Here is a 14,064-nt window from a genome sequence, read left to right as displayed (position 1 = left end):
CGGCCGTAGTGGTTAATATAAATCACATAACACAATGACTTTTTGTAAATACAGAAACAAAATAACAGAGTACAAAGTAAAGCCGATTTCAGTTATTGTTTTAGTTTGTATTTAATAGTTATTCATAGGCCTTTCTCAATATATAACTTGGACTAATGCAAAACCATTGCAGTTATATAAACAAATTGTATGTAAAGACAACATCATTTAAAGTGATTGCAGGAAATTATTTAAAGAGATTTAAAGGAATCTGACCTCATATATACGATTAAAACTGAATATCTTAAAATACCTGGAAAGTGTCTTAGATTGCCTCAATAGGTGATACATTTTTAAATGAGCATTCAAAATGATTAAAACTGTTTGCATGATAATGTTTTTCGAAAGGAAATTGAAAGTATGTAAAATTAAATCTCAATTCATGCAGTAGTGCGAAATTATAATAATAATTATAATATTATTGCCATATTTTACCATAATATATTTGTAACTTTGACATTATAAATGTGATATTAATTTTCAAATCAACTATGTTTTTAAATTTTATTTTAATAATTGCAGAGGTTTTGTGAAAAGTAGTGAACTACAACAACAAAAATTCTTATATTTCTAATGTTTTTATTAATTGAATTTTTGACTGAACATACAGCTGTTTTGTTTTGTTTTGCCAAAAACCCATTATCAGTGGTCTTAGAAATAATTCTTGTATTTAACTATTCATAAATAATTTTTTAAGACAGCAAATACTAGGGATTGTATCTGTGCCCTGCCAAATTTGAAACTCAGAGTCACCGTTCATTAGCCAACGTACCCAAAGGCAACTGACGTTTTTATGTTCGCGCATTTTTCCGAAGTTTTGTTAATTTGCTGTGAAAGTTTATTAACAAATTCATTCTGTGTTATATTAGACCAAAATCATAAAGTAGCTGTAGAATAATTAAATTAATTAATTACATTTTATTTTTAGTTTTTTAATTTCAATACCATACTGTTTGTAAAGACATTACTTAATGATTACACAATAAACCACTTACACGATTTTTATTTGTTATTTATTTGTTATTAATTATTATAAACGCTATGCATTTGTCTCTAGCCCTTACAGACATTCAAGTTACTTTGCACTTTTTTGCCTTCTTTCTCACTTATTAGTATTTTATAAACCATAGAAGGAATTTTTCTGAATGACTTACAATGAAAAAATCAATTAAGATCTGTTTTAAAATGTTTGAATTAATTTTTTAATGCAGTTATCTACCTACTACTGTGGTAATTCAACTGGTTTCAAACTTCCTATTGATGATTCGGAAAAGTCCATTATTCTAAGCTTCCATAGTGACGAATTTTTTGAATACCCTGGATTCAATATAACAATTCAACATCAACAAAGTAAGTGATGTATTAAAAAATATTAAATTAATAATATTAAACAACATTTGTTAACAAATATTTATATAGTTTTTATTATTTTATTATCTTTTTTTAGCGTGTAACAACAGCTACACTAAATTAAATGACCACATCGATTATTATAGGGGTACATTTGAAGAGGTACAGTGTGTGGATGATATACGTGTGCCGGATGATTACAAAATAAGTTTCTACATGCAATCAATATTTTTTAACACATATAACTGCTCCACCAGTTTTCTTAAGGTATTAGCACCTTCTAATGTAAACAGTCTAATATTAATCAATTATCAATTTTTAGTTTATTGACTTGCATACAAATCAAACATTATTGGAGACATGTCAAGACAGATTTACTTACAGTTCTCTACATACAAACACAAGTGCTGTACGAATATATGTAGACCATTTCAGTTATATAAAAATTGAGTATATAGCAGTTAATCGGTCGTTACCAGCAGGTTGTGGTGGAGAAATATACAACAATGATGGAGTACTATCAAGTCCTTATTATGATAACGATCGTAACTTTTCTAATTGTAGATGGGATATAAAAGTACCTTCACCAAACTACATTCGCATTTATTTTTCCAGTTTGTTTCCTTGTTTTCGATTATTTAATATCTTGATTAAATTTTTAATCTTTCAGGTTTTGATATGGGATCCAAAGTAAATTGTCCGCTGGATAATGTAACCATTTATAAAATTTTACCGAATGGTTATGAAGAAGTATTTTTAACTCTATGCGGCCAAAATTGGGCAGGAGCTTGGGATGCTGTAAAAATACCAAGTAGTCACATTGCAATTGTTTCGAAGAAATCACCTAACTTCGATGGATCTGGATGGACATTAAATTTTTACACATATGATGAACGATCTAAATTTGAAAAAAAATTATTTGTATATAGTTAATCTAAACAATGTTTTATAGTTTTAAATAAATTAAAAAAATTCATTGTTATGATCGTATCTAATCTGACAGAGATTTGCTAATTTGGCACTCAAACCACTTAGCTCGATGAGAGTAGTATACCAATTTAACCAGCTACATGTAAGTTGAAGCATAAATAACAAACGTGTTTTTTTGTCAGTAGCCAAAGTAAAAGTAACCGAGTCGCGCTAATAAAGTTGAGAACTGCGAAGGAAAAATGAGACTTTTCCAGAAAAACACGTTGATGTCCAGCTAGTAGCAATTAGGCGATCTAATAACATCGCATTAATATGCCATTAATGAAATTACGCGCATGGGCCAAATTTGAGAGGCCTCGACTGTTAAGTTGTATAAAGTTTACTTGATTTTATTTTATTTCCTGTTTATTGTAAGTAACAAAGTTAGTACATAACAAAATATGTTCAAGGTTTCTTAGGCACTTCAAACTTGTATAAGTTCTGAATTTGAATTGAATTTTAAGCCTTTACACAAAATCTTAGCATCACGGCTACGGTAAATGCACCTAAATCACTCGATTTGTTACCCAATACACCTTGAGAATTGGAGGCTAAATGCACTCATAGGAGTTTTATGGATTACCCGCGCTTACATTATACCTGCTTAATACATTTAAATTAGCAAGCTGATATATGTGCTTTGTCATATACCTTGCCTTACAAATTTGGTTAATTGAATATGTTATCACTATACCATGTGCCAACCCATATTGAATCTGTGGGAACAACAGAATTATCACATTGGCATGCCTCTTTCTGGAACTCGCAACGAATGACCAATATATTAAAGCAACACTAACGCTTGTCAGCCTCCACAGTGGCCTGTAAAAATGCTCATATTTCGTCTAAAACGCTGAAACACAGATGGCGCCGCCATTGTCAAATCCATATGACGTTTATGAAGTATCAAACTTCAAAAGACCATGTGTAAAATTTCATGACATTTCGATTAGTCAGAAAAAAAGTGATAGCCATTTAAGTGAACATTTGACCATGAGAAAGCGTTTACTCACAGTCGATCAAAAACAACAACGTGTTAATGATTCAGAGCAGTGTTTGGCCATATTTACACGTAATAAATCAGGTTTTTTGCGTTGATATGTGACAATGGATGAAACATGGATCCATCACTTTATTCCGAAATTAAAACGATCGTCATCTGAGTGGACTGCAGCCGGTGAACCACGTCCGAAGCGTCCAAAGGCACAACAATCAAAGGCAAATCGGGGAAGGTTATGGCTTCAGTACTTTGGGATGCACATGGTATAATCTTCATTGACTATCTTGAGAAGGGAAAAACTATCAATAGTAACTACTACACGGCATTACTGTATTGTTTGAAAGCAGAAATTATGGAAAAACGACCGCATATGGCGAAGAAAAAAATTTTGTTTCACCAAGACAATGCACCATGTCACAAGTCAATAAAAACGATGGCAAATTGCACGAATTACACTTCGAATTGCTTCCTCATCCACCGTATAGTCCAGATTTGGCCCCAAGCGACTACTGGCTGTTCGCTGATCTCAAAAAAATGTTTGCCGGTAAGAAATTCATCTCAAATGAAAAAGTGATTGCTGAAACTGAAGCCTATTTTGAGGCAAAAGACAAATCCTTCTACAAGCACGGCATCGAGAAGTTAGAGAAGCATTGAAATGATTGTAGTGCCATTGAAAGAGATTATATTGATGAGTAAAATTGATTTTTGGCAGAAAAAATTTATTTTTCTTACTTAGTCACACGACTTATTGAGTGATAGGTTATATGCCAACACAAATAATCTCAAAGAAAATAAATAAGAATGAATAACTTTCCATTATAATACGAATCATATTAAACTCGTATTAAAGAGAGTTTTATCTATACTGAACAGACAATTTAAACAGTACAATAAAACAATATAAATATGAGTTTTATGGTTCACTTCGAATGGAAGATTTGTAGTTATACTCGTACGATTGTCACTTCTAATGGAAAGTGACAATCATCACTTCTAATAGAAAGTGATGATCACAATTCTTATTGTGCCCAATCCAAGTCGTCGCACAATGTCTACATGGTAACCCTGGATTATTACTTGAGTAATGTACTAATATATTAACAAAAATTCGTACAGTAGGTCGTATTCTCAGTGTTTTCATATGTTCAGTATGTGCAACACCTGCCAGTAATGAACAATAAAAATCATCAAGTTGGACAACCATTGTATATGAAACAAATGCTATTACATATGAGTAAGTATTTGAAATATTTGAACCCTCAATACAAAAGTCGCACCTATTCAATTGGCGAAATCCTTTCTTAACTCTGAGGCTTGCGTTACTGGAATCAAGGAAATGCGAAATTCGAAAAAATCTGAATTTAAAGATATAATTGTGATAATAACATCAGTCAGGCAAATAAACCTGAATAAAAATAAGGTTTTGCGTTAAACGAGACTTCATTTTATTCTTAAATTTGCGATACTTCTAAAGTTATCAGAGATCCAATCTACTTTGGGACTGCCATAAATACCAATACGGAATTAGTTTGGAGATCAGTCAAAGAATTACTGTTGTCAAAACAATTGCTAAAAACAACCACCAACATTACAATAAAAACAGAAAATTTACTTCTTCAAAAAAATATGGTGCTTCAAAAAATATATAACAATAATGCATATTGCACTTCTCAAGTGTAAAAGATGCGTCGAATATGCAATCTGGGCAGTTAGTAAAGCAACGAGCTGTTATCCAGAACGTGCTAATAAGTGCTGAGTGTGTCAGAAGCAGAAGTAGAAATTTTAAATGTACACGGCTAACGTTTACAAGGTAATAGTAATTTCCATTTTCACATTATATTATGATTCACATTATATCAACCCTCTCCAAGTGTGGTAGAAATTTACATTTCTAATCCAATTTTTCCACGCCAAAGAAATGTATATTCCTTGGCGAATTCATCGTCCACGAGTTTTGAATTTGACATTTCTGTAATAATCGAAATTGACATTTCTCAATCCTTACATACTCGTCTCAGCTTTCCACTGCTCCAAAGAAATAAATTTATTACAGGACTGAACTGGGATCCGGCTACTTAAACCTCTGCAAAAACGGTTCGTTGCAGGTTCAGTTTGTTTTTCACCCGACACAATCTCTATAATAATGAAGTAATTCTGAGTTTTAAAAAAAGTTTTTTTTAAAGATATGGGTTTTCTTTTAGTAGGTTATGACAAACCTATTAGAATGAAAACCAAACTATACTAGTTTTATCAAAACATTGACTTTATTTCAATGGCTTCACTGGGTTGAACATGTCATGAAATGGAATAAAATATTGCAGCAAAATAGGTACTTTAAACGTTAGCCGTAGAAAGAAGAGTTAAGTGGAGACTGTTCTCCGATGGCGTGATTAAGTTTAGATAGCACTAACCGCATTTGATGTACAAAGCTGAAGCAGATACGCACGGAACATAAGTAATATTATGTTCGACTGAAACCTAAGAAGGGGTTATTCGTCCTAAATAAATAAGTAAATTTGTTAAATAAAGTAAAAACAGTTTTCTAATACTATTATGAAAGTAATTTTAAAAGAATATATAAGAATTGTATAGTTTTTATAGTACTTAGATTCTTTCAGAATCTCTTTGAAACACCACCCGCTACTCCATGAATACGCTGCTGCTCCCTGTAATAATAATATTTAATTTGATTATGCTTAATCGGATTATATTTCTTATAATAGACTTTGAGTATATATGTATATTTAAATGATTATCAACTTGTCAGAAGATTTATAATTCCACGCGACGAATAGCATATATGGTAGGTCATCGCATAGTAAATATATCTATTAGATGACGGTGATATAATTAGTTTTATGTATAATAAACACGATATTAGATTAAATATGACTCGATTGCCTTTTTAAATAGTCATAATCAATTTAAGTTGGAACAAACGAATTCACAAATCAGCTATTAATATTTAATGAAAAGCAAACCAATATTTATTATCAATTGTATGTGAGCTTCTCAAACTAATGTTTGTAAATTCACAAAAATAGATAACTCTCATCATACTCCCTTATCGATTTCGCATTAATCCATATGATCTTGTCTGTTCGTATTTGAACAAACAGAACTTAATGTCGATATTATTTAATCACAGACGTTAACGGTTTTCTAGCTTCAGGCAATCTGTTTGGAATTAAGTAATTTTATGGTGTGTTGTTGAAGAAAATTTCAAGATAACGCAAATTTTTCAAGATATTCCTGCACATCCATATACATATAAAGATGATTTTATACCTTTTATTTATCTGAATGTAAAATTATATTTTTGGTACCACTTATTAAAAATATGCACAAATTTTTTGTCAAAAAATACCTCGTACGTCCCGAACTGATAATATTGAACGTCCCTTTTGGTATAAATACACCCACACTTGAGGTTTCCGTTTCAGTTAAAATCGGTCTTAAAATTGCTAAGTTGAGGCTTCAATTGTGTGGAAAATTTGTGAAAAAAATAATTAAAATACTTGAAAGAGATTTTGGATTGAAAGAGATTTTATTATAAAGAAAATAATATTTGAGTGCAAAAAATTTGAAAATTAAGCTTTAATAGTTTGAAAAAACTATATTATTATTACTATTATTAATATGTATACATTTTCCTTCGTCATCCTTCTGTGTGTACTATGTTGCAATCTAGTACTGTGTGACTTTGAACAACAACCGAAAATATTCATTGAAGATGATGGCAACCTCATTTTGGAGGCGGTTTATGATAAAGATATTGTATTTTCTTTATCGCCAAACTCTGCTCTGAATATAAATGATGTCAATTTAATGGAAATTTTGAATGCTCTTCAAGAAAACAATACACAGGTAGAAGCAAATAGCATGGTTTCGACAGACGAATTGACTAAGCAGTTAAATGCCTTTAAACGGGACTTACGCGGTTTAGAAAGAAGGCTTAGAAATTATGTAAATAGAACACGGTTTAACAAGTTAAGACGAGACTTGCGATCCGGTTTATTTAAAATCCGACAACTACAGGGCCGCATTGAATCGATCGAAAGAGATGCTAGAATAGATGAGTGCACTGTCAATAATACGATTCCATGTAAAAATGGTGGCTCCTGCTATGATCAATTCAATGATTTCATTTGCTTATGCACAGAAGGATGGGTGGTAAGTGTTAATAAAATTTAGCAAAAAATATTTCAATATTAACTAAACAGTTTTTTGGGGGCGTATAGAATCAGATACAATAAAAAAAATTCACTGAGTAGTTAATACAGAGCAAGATAAATAATAAAAATTCTTATTTTGTTAAAATTGTGCAAAATAGAAAAGATCGAATCGATCGAATTGCTTAAAAGCATGACATTCAGGGAGTCATAGTCACAGCAAACATAAAGTTGAGAATGAGAGAAATAGAGAAATTTCGACTGTCATGCAATTCTCTGTATAATATGCAATGTCTGTACGTCATGGCCCTTGCAAATAATTAAATAATATACAATATTGCAGGAAACTGAAGAAGCAAGTGCATTTATGCAGTTGATTTAAACATCAATTTTATCAATTTTATATAATTGATTTATCCATATAATAATAGCATTCATTTACATCTTCTCTGAAACCCCTTTCTTAGAAAATTTTTAAATATCTACAGCGACTTATGTTCCTAAACTATCTGTCATTCTTCTCAATCAAAAGAAGAAGAGCAAGGTTAGAAATAATTTTCATATTTCAACTCAAATATTAACTCGACATTATCAAATAAAATATCAACGATATCTCTCCATTCATTACATTCTATCAAGTTCAACATTTTAAGATAAAAAGGCTAGAGACTTCAATTATAAGTAGCTTGAGATCAGTGACGATGCGTGCCTTTCTGAAAATGTGTGCAGCTTTTCTACAATGTTGTTTTTACATGTACTGTTGAAATCAAAAATGATATATAAGTTTAGTATTATATCAATCTGGAATAAACACAACTTCTCATAACATCAAACCAACTTTTTTCAAACAAAAGTGTCGTCTGTAATCAAAACCATACATGTCGATGCAGTGATTAAACAAAACGTATAAATGTGCGGTCAGGTACTCCGCACACCTAGTGTTTTTGCTAAAACTTTAATCTTTAAAAATATGAATATGTAAATGGAATAAATAATTTTATTTCTCGATGTAAAGATAGTTAATGAATATATGTATATACACTTTTTTTGACATAATGCAAATTATGTTAAAGTGTGCGTCGTTCACCTCCGCATATTAGAGCAGTCGTCACTGCTTGAGATAGACTTTCACACTGAGAAAAAATGTCCATATTAAAAGAAATTATGAAGAAATATTTTAATCAACCGAGTTCTTGGGCTGACCATATAGCTGTTTTGGGTATCACTAAATACCTATTATCTGTTATCTTTAAAAACAATATTAGATTAATTATCCCTATGAAATGGTTGCACTGCAAGTAACATTATGAATTGAATCCAGTCAAATTTGAACCATGGACAAAATCAATAAATAAATAATTGAAACACTTCTTTAGATTTGAAAGTTCCCTTTTAAGGTTATTTCTACTCAAATTGTATTCATTGTCATCACACATAAAATTTTTAATTAGCAAAACATTATATTTAAGACCTTAGTGCGAACAAAATATAATAAAAAAAAATATTAAATAAAAATAAAAATATTATTCTTCAGATATTCTCATACTTTGACAGACTTTGCTTACTGATTAGGTTCATCATTTTAATTGAGTTATTCATCTATGGGCATTCCAAAATAGTACTTTGTTTACATATGTATAAAATATAGATATACTCATTTGTGAACTATGGTCATTCAATGTAAATTACGTCCAGTCCAGAGGTGTTAGTTATAAGTTTTGCACCGAAATCTTGTCATACTTCAATGTTTAAGTATATTAGTAACATCGTTTTAGTGAAGACGGAGTTTTCTCTGCAATCTAAGTGAGTACAAATGCCGTTTTGCTACCACAAATCCGATCATGATAATCTTACTAAAGTGTTAAAACCAATCTCACTCATATTTGCCTAGTATGTCTAACAAGCTCTTTGGCGATTTCATTTGCCTGTATGTCTTGATGGCTTGCAATACAAATTATTGACATTATGCACGACTTACTCATTGAACTCAGTTAAGTTCTGCACTGCTATACTAATTTCAAAGACCGGGTTAGAATTACTGTTCTACAGCCGAGGAAAATAGTAATCTACTGACTATGTAGATTCCGTACAGGGAACTCCTTAAATCTACTTGAGCTGAAAAGATTTCCAAGCTACTCTTCATACCTTGTTAGAACCATCCACGATGAAATGGTAATCCTAATTGGATATATGAATTCTGGACCTATAACCAGAATATACAGCCATATTATGATGTTAGAACACCATGCATGGTTGTTTAAATAAAGTTAGCAACAGGAAATATGATGATTAATGACCATAGTAAAACAAAGAAAAGGAACTACTAAATTAATAGTACATTACAGTCTTAAAAACTTTCTTTAAGGTCTGCTGTCTTTTACTTGCGATAGATAATACTATCACGACGAAGTGTACGCTAATGTCTTCTGAAACTTGTTCTGAAATGTATTAACTTATTTAGAGGAATTGTAAATGGGTTCGGAATATCTGAACGAATTTGAAAACGATTCGTATTTTAAAATTTAAATATAGTAAAATAAATGTTTAAAACTTCATCCTCATTAAACTGTTTCTACCTAATAATATTTGATGTACATGAATTGAAGAAATTGATTACACATTATGCTTCGAAATATCTATATCAACTTCGTTTTATTTTTTAAGGGAAAAACTTGTGATAGTGACGTTGATGAGTGTGCTCAATTCAACAATACTGATCTAGGATGCCAAAATAATGGACGATGTATTAATACTCCAGGAAGTTATCGGTAAGTTCCAACGCTAACATTACTTTTTTATAAACTATAAAAATGAAAAATACCTATAATACTCGTAGATTGCTAACGTATTATAGTTTCCTTTTTCTATAGTTTTGGTGTTGTATGATCTGATCTATTCCTAATAATACATTAGTATTATTCAATTGTATTTGATAGTCAAATGCTTTGATTTCAAGTATATGTCCTTACATACAAAGCTATGACATTTTGATACCATCATGGGCGTAGTTTGGAGATTGTTTTGATTTATGATTTCGCCCAGACTACGCCCAAATAATGATCAATTTTTAAGAAAAAAAAAGCTTTCAGTAATAATATTTTCCATTTGATAACTGATTTCAATATTATTATTATAGTTGTGAGTGTGCTGCTGGTTTTTCTGGTATTCACTGCCGTCTTCGTGAGATGATTTGTGAAAAATATAATGGAGACGAACTCTGCGGCCATGGCACATGTGTGAGCGCCAATAATATACATAACTACACTTGCATTTGCGATGTTGGCTGGACATATACAAATTCTTCTCCAGCATGTGTAATCGATATTAACGAATGTGAGCTTCACACTAATCCTTGCCATAGTGAGTGTATTAATATGCCAGGTAGTTTTAAATGTGGTCCATGTCCAAATGGATACACTGGAAATGGCATTACTTGTCTTGACCTGAATGAGTGCGCTATCGATAATGGTGGTTGCAGTTTAATACCGAAAGTAAACTGTATAAATACTGAGGTACTATAAAATAAATAGAGAAATCAATTTCATTTTTTTGAATTGACGATGAATTTCATGTCTTTACTATTAGGGATCATATCACTGTGGCAATTGTCCAGAAGGTTGGTTGGGTGATGGTCATATTTGTATACCGGCTCCTTCCAATGATTGTAGTTCAGAAAATATTTGTCATCCTAAAGCAAAATGTGAGTATATATCGGATACAGTGGTTTGCACTTGTTCAGTCGGTTTGTCTGGTCACGGTTTTGGGGAAAATGGTTGTAAATCGGAAATAGCCACACATCCATGTGAGAATCATGAATGTAAGGCAAGTATATTCCACAGATCTGTTATAAGTCACAATGTTGAATTTGTTTATATTTTGTAGAATAACGGAACATGTGAAGTGAATGGTGAGGGCACTCGTTGTATATGTCCTGAAGGCTATATGGGTGCTACATGTGAAAAAAATGACGCATGCCATCCAAATCCATGTTCAAATGGTGGTAGTTGTAAGTTGGCTCCGAAAAATAAGTATCGTTGTGCATGTCAACGTGGCACTACAGGAAAAAACTGTGAAATACAACGTGAAATTTGCGGTTCCGTTTTGAGACAAGAAACAGGAGAAGTGATCTATCCACCAGAGGGTGGTAACTACGAAAATAGAGAACGTTGCGCATGGATCATACGTACCACAACTAATAAAATTCTCAATATAACTTTCAGTAAATTTGATTTGCAAACGTCGCTTGACTGCAGCAAAGATTTTCTGCAAATACACGATGGTCGTTCACTCAGTGCGCAGCTTGTGGGACGCTTCTGTGGAAGCGATTTGCCTCGCGGCGGTACCATTATAACTTCTCATCAAGAAGTATTTTTTTGGTTTCGTACGGATAATGAAACTACTTCAACTGGCTTTAAATTTTCGTGGGTATCACAGCCTCACACATGTGGTGGTCAATTTGAATTGGGTATGGGTAACAGCGATGTAATAAAGTCTCCAGGCTATCCCGGAAAGACACCTATTAACCGTGAATGTGAATGGGAGTTGGAAGCGAGTTTTGGTTATCGATTTGTATTGCGCTTTTATGAAATTAATCTTGGTGGTGATTCTAATTGTACACAAGATACGCTAAAGATTTACGACTCAGATCGCCTCGTGAAAACTTTCTGCGAGTCTGAAAAACCTGCTCCTTTCTATACATCTTCAAATATAATTAGCATACATTTCCACACAGATGCTTTTCGAGAAGACAGTTCATTTCAATTACATTATGAGGTGATACCAAGTTCACCGAACTGTGGTGGAATTTTCACTGAGCCAAGAGCTACCATCGGCGGCCACATAAATGCAGAAATTTGTCTTTATCTAATACAGCAGCCCCCAGGTACTAAAATAAAACTAGAAATTTTAAATTATAATTTATTGGATAGCGATGATTGTGATTTGCAAAAAGTTGAAGTAAGTCAATAATATATATAATACATATATTAGCAGTTACATTAGACATGTATAAATTCTTAGATTTTTAATGGAAAAACTGACGAATATCCATTGGAGAAACGAATATGTGGTGATTTCAAGTCAGTGAGTCCGATTATATCGGAGGGAAATTACTTGCTTATACGGTATGAGTACGCGGTTGTAGGCTTAAAAATTGACACATTGTCTTTTGAAGCAAGATATAGTCGGAGTAAGTGCGTTATATATAGCGTAAATAGAACTTATGAGTACAAATGTCTTTTTTAAGTTTGTGAGGACAAATTTTTCGGTCCTGATGATGGAATTTTTATGACACCCAATTATCCTAACCCCTATTTTGATCATATGACTTGTACATATGACATTTATGGTCCATTGGGGAGTGTGATCCATATTAAGTTTGCAGATTTTCAAATATCTGAAAGTGTGCCAACGCTTCTGGATGAAGATGGCCACAATGTGAAATTGAAGCAACTTAACGACAGTGATGTTGATGAAAATCTTAATTTTGTTGAGGTTTGTAAAAAATGTAAACAATAGTTGGAAACTTCACCAACACGTATTTAAGTCTTAAGGAAAACATTTTGAATGTTTATTTTTATTTGCATTTTAAGGTTTATCTATCTAAGATAAGTAAACGTCGATTTTATAAGAATGCTACTCCAGAACCATTGGTATCCAGCCAAAATCACTTGCGTATTATTTTCAAAACGGCAGAAAATAGTCGTAGGGCGAGAGGATTAAAAATAGAATATTCTTTTGAAACTGTGCGTTGTGGTGGAATTTTCACGGAATCACGTAACAGTTACGAAAGCAACGAGAAGCTCAGTGACGTCTCTTATTGTGAATGGATTATTGAAGCACCAGAAAATAAACACATATCTTTGACTCTAACCTACACACCACCACAAAATGCCAATAACTTCAGTCTTTCCTTGCATTCAAAACTACCTGATACCAAAGACGAAAAGCTTCTGGCTAGGTAGGAACTATGATTTGTAATCTATGTTTCTATAAAATCATGTTTTTTCATAACGATTAATCCACAGTTACTCTCAAAATATTTATTTGAATGAAGTGTTTCACACGAGTGTATTGACAATAAAGTCTGTTAATGGCTTAACTAATTCTTCTGACTACTTTCCGGCGTATATATCTTTCAATTATACTTTAGTGGATAGTGCGGAAAGTAAGTTGGATGTAATAAAAATAAGACCTTTTAATTAAATCTCACTGATTTTTCACATTATTTTAGACTGTGGTGGAAATTTCAGTACAAGGTTCGGTGTACTTACGTCACCTGGTTGGCCAATGCCTTACGGTAATGACTTGGATTGTGTATGGATTATAATGGCGCCACTCGGTCACACAATAGAACTTGTGCCTAAGGAATTCGGTTTGGAGCAAGTTTCGACTGTATGCGATGATGATTTCTTAGAGATAAGGTGAAATAATTATTACTTAAAATTTAAACAAAACTTTGCTATTAAAAATGTTAATTACTTTCAGACAATTCGTATAAGATACTTTCAAAAGTAAATATAAATTTTCAAAATA

General features: G+C 32.1%; 2 protein-coding genes across 2 annotated transcripts; both read left to right on the top strand.

Moving 5' to 3' along the window:
- Window positions 1–349: 349 nt before the first annotated feature.
- On the top strand, window positions 350–6,009 carry LOC119665624 (cubilin homolog). Its single transcript, XM_038074853.1, has 6 exons — window positions 350–397; window positions 1,251–1,389; window positions 1,487–1,656; window positions 1,712–2,003; window positions 2,060–2,310; window positions 5,977–6,009. Exons 1-6 carry the CDS (start codon window positions 350–352, stop codon window positions 6,007–6,009), a joined length of 933 nt encoding a protein of 310 aa, XP_037930781.1.
- A 988-nt stretch (window positions 6,010–6,997) lies between these two features.
- On the top strand, window positions 6,998–14,029 carry LOC119665623 (cubilin homolog). Its single transcript, XM_038074852.1, has 11 exons — window positions 6,998–7,531; window positions 10,195–10,298; window positions 10,667–11,042; window positions 11,116–11,352; window positions 11,413–12,486; window positions 12,550–12,718; window positions 12,776–13,023; window positions 13,122–13,489; window positions 13,557–13,696; window positions 13,763–13,952; window positions 14,017–14,029. The coding sequence occupies exons 1-11, from the start codon at window positions 6,998–7,000 to the stop codon at window positions 14,027–14,029; spliced, it is 3,453 nt and encodes a 1,150-aa protein (XP_037930780.1).
- Window positions 14,030–14,064: the final 35 nt, after the last annotated feature.

Source organism: Teleopsis dalmanni, chromosome 1 (genome assembly GCF_002237135.1).
Source record: "Teleopsis dalmanni isolate 2A chromosome 1, ASM223713v2, whole genome shotgun sequence".
Taxonomy (NCBI): domain Eukaryota; kingdom Metazoa; phylum Arthropoda; class Insecta; order Diptera; family Diopsidae; genus Teleopsis; species Teleopsis dalmanni.
Note: the sequence above shows the minus strand (reverse complement) of the source record. Positions and strands in the feature narration are given on the sequence as shown.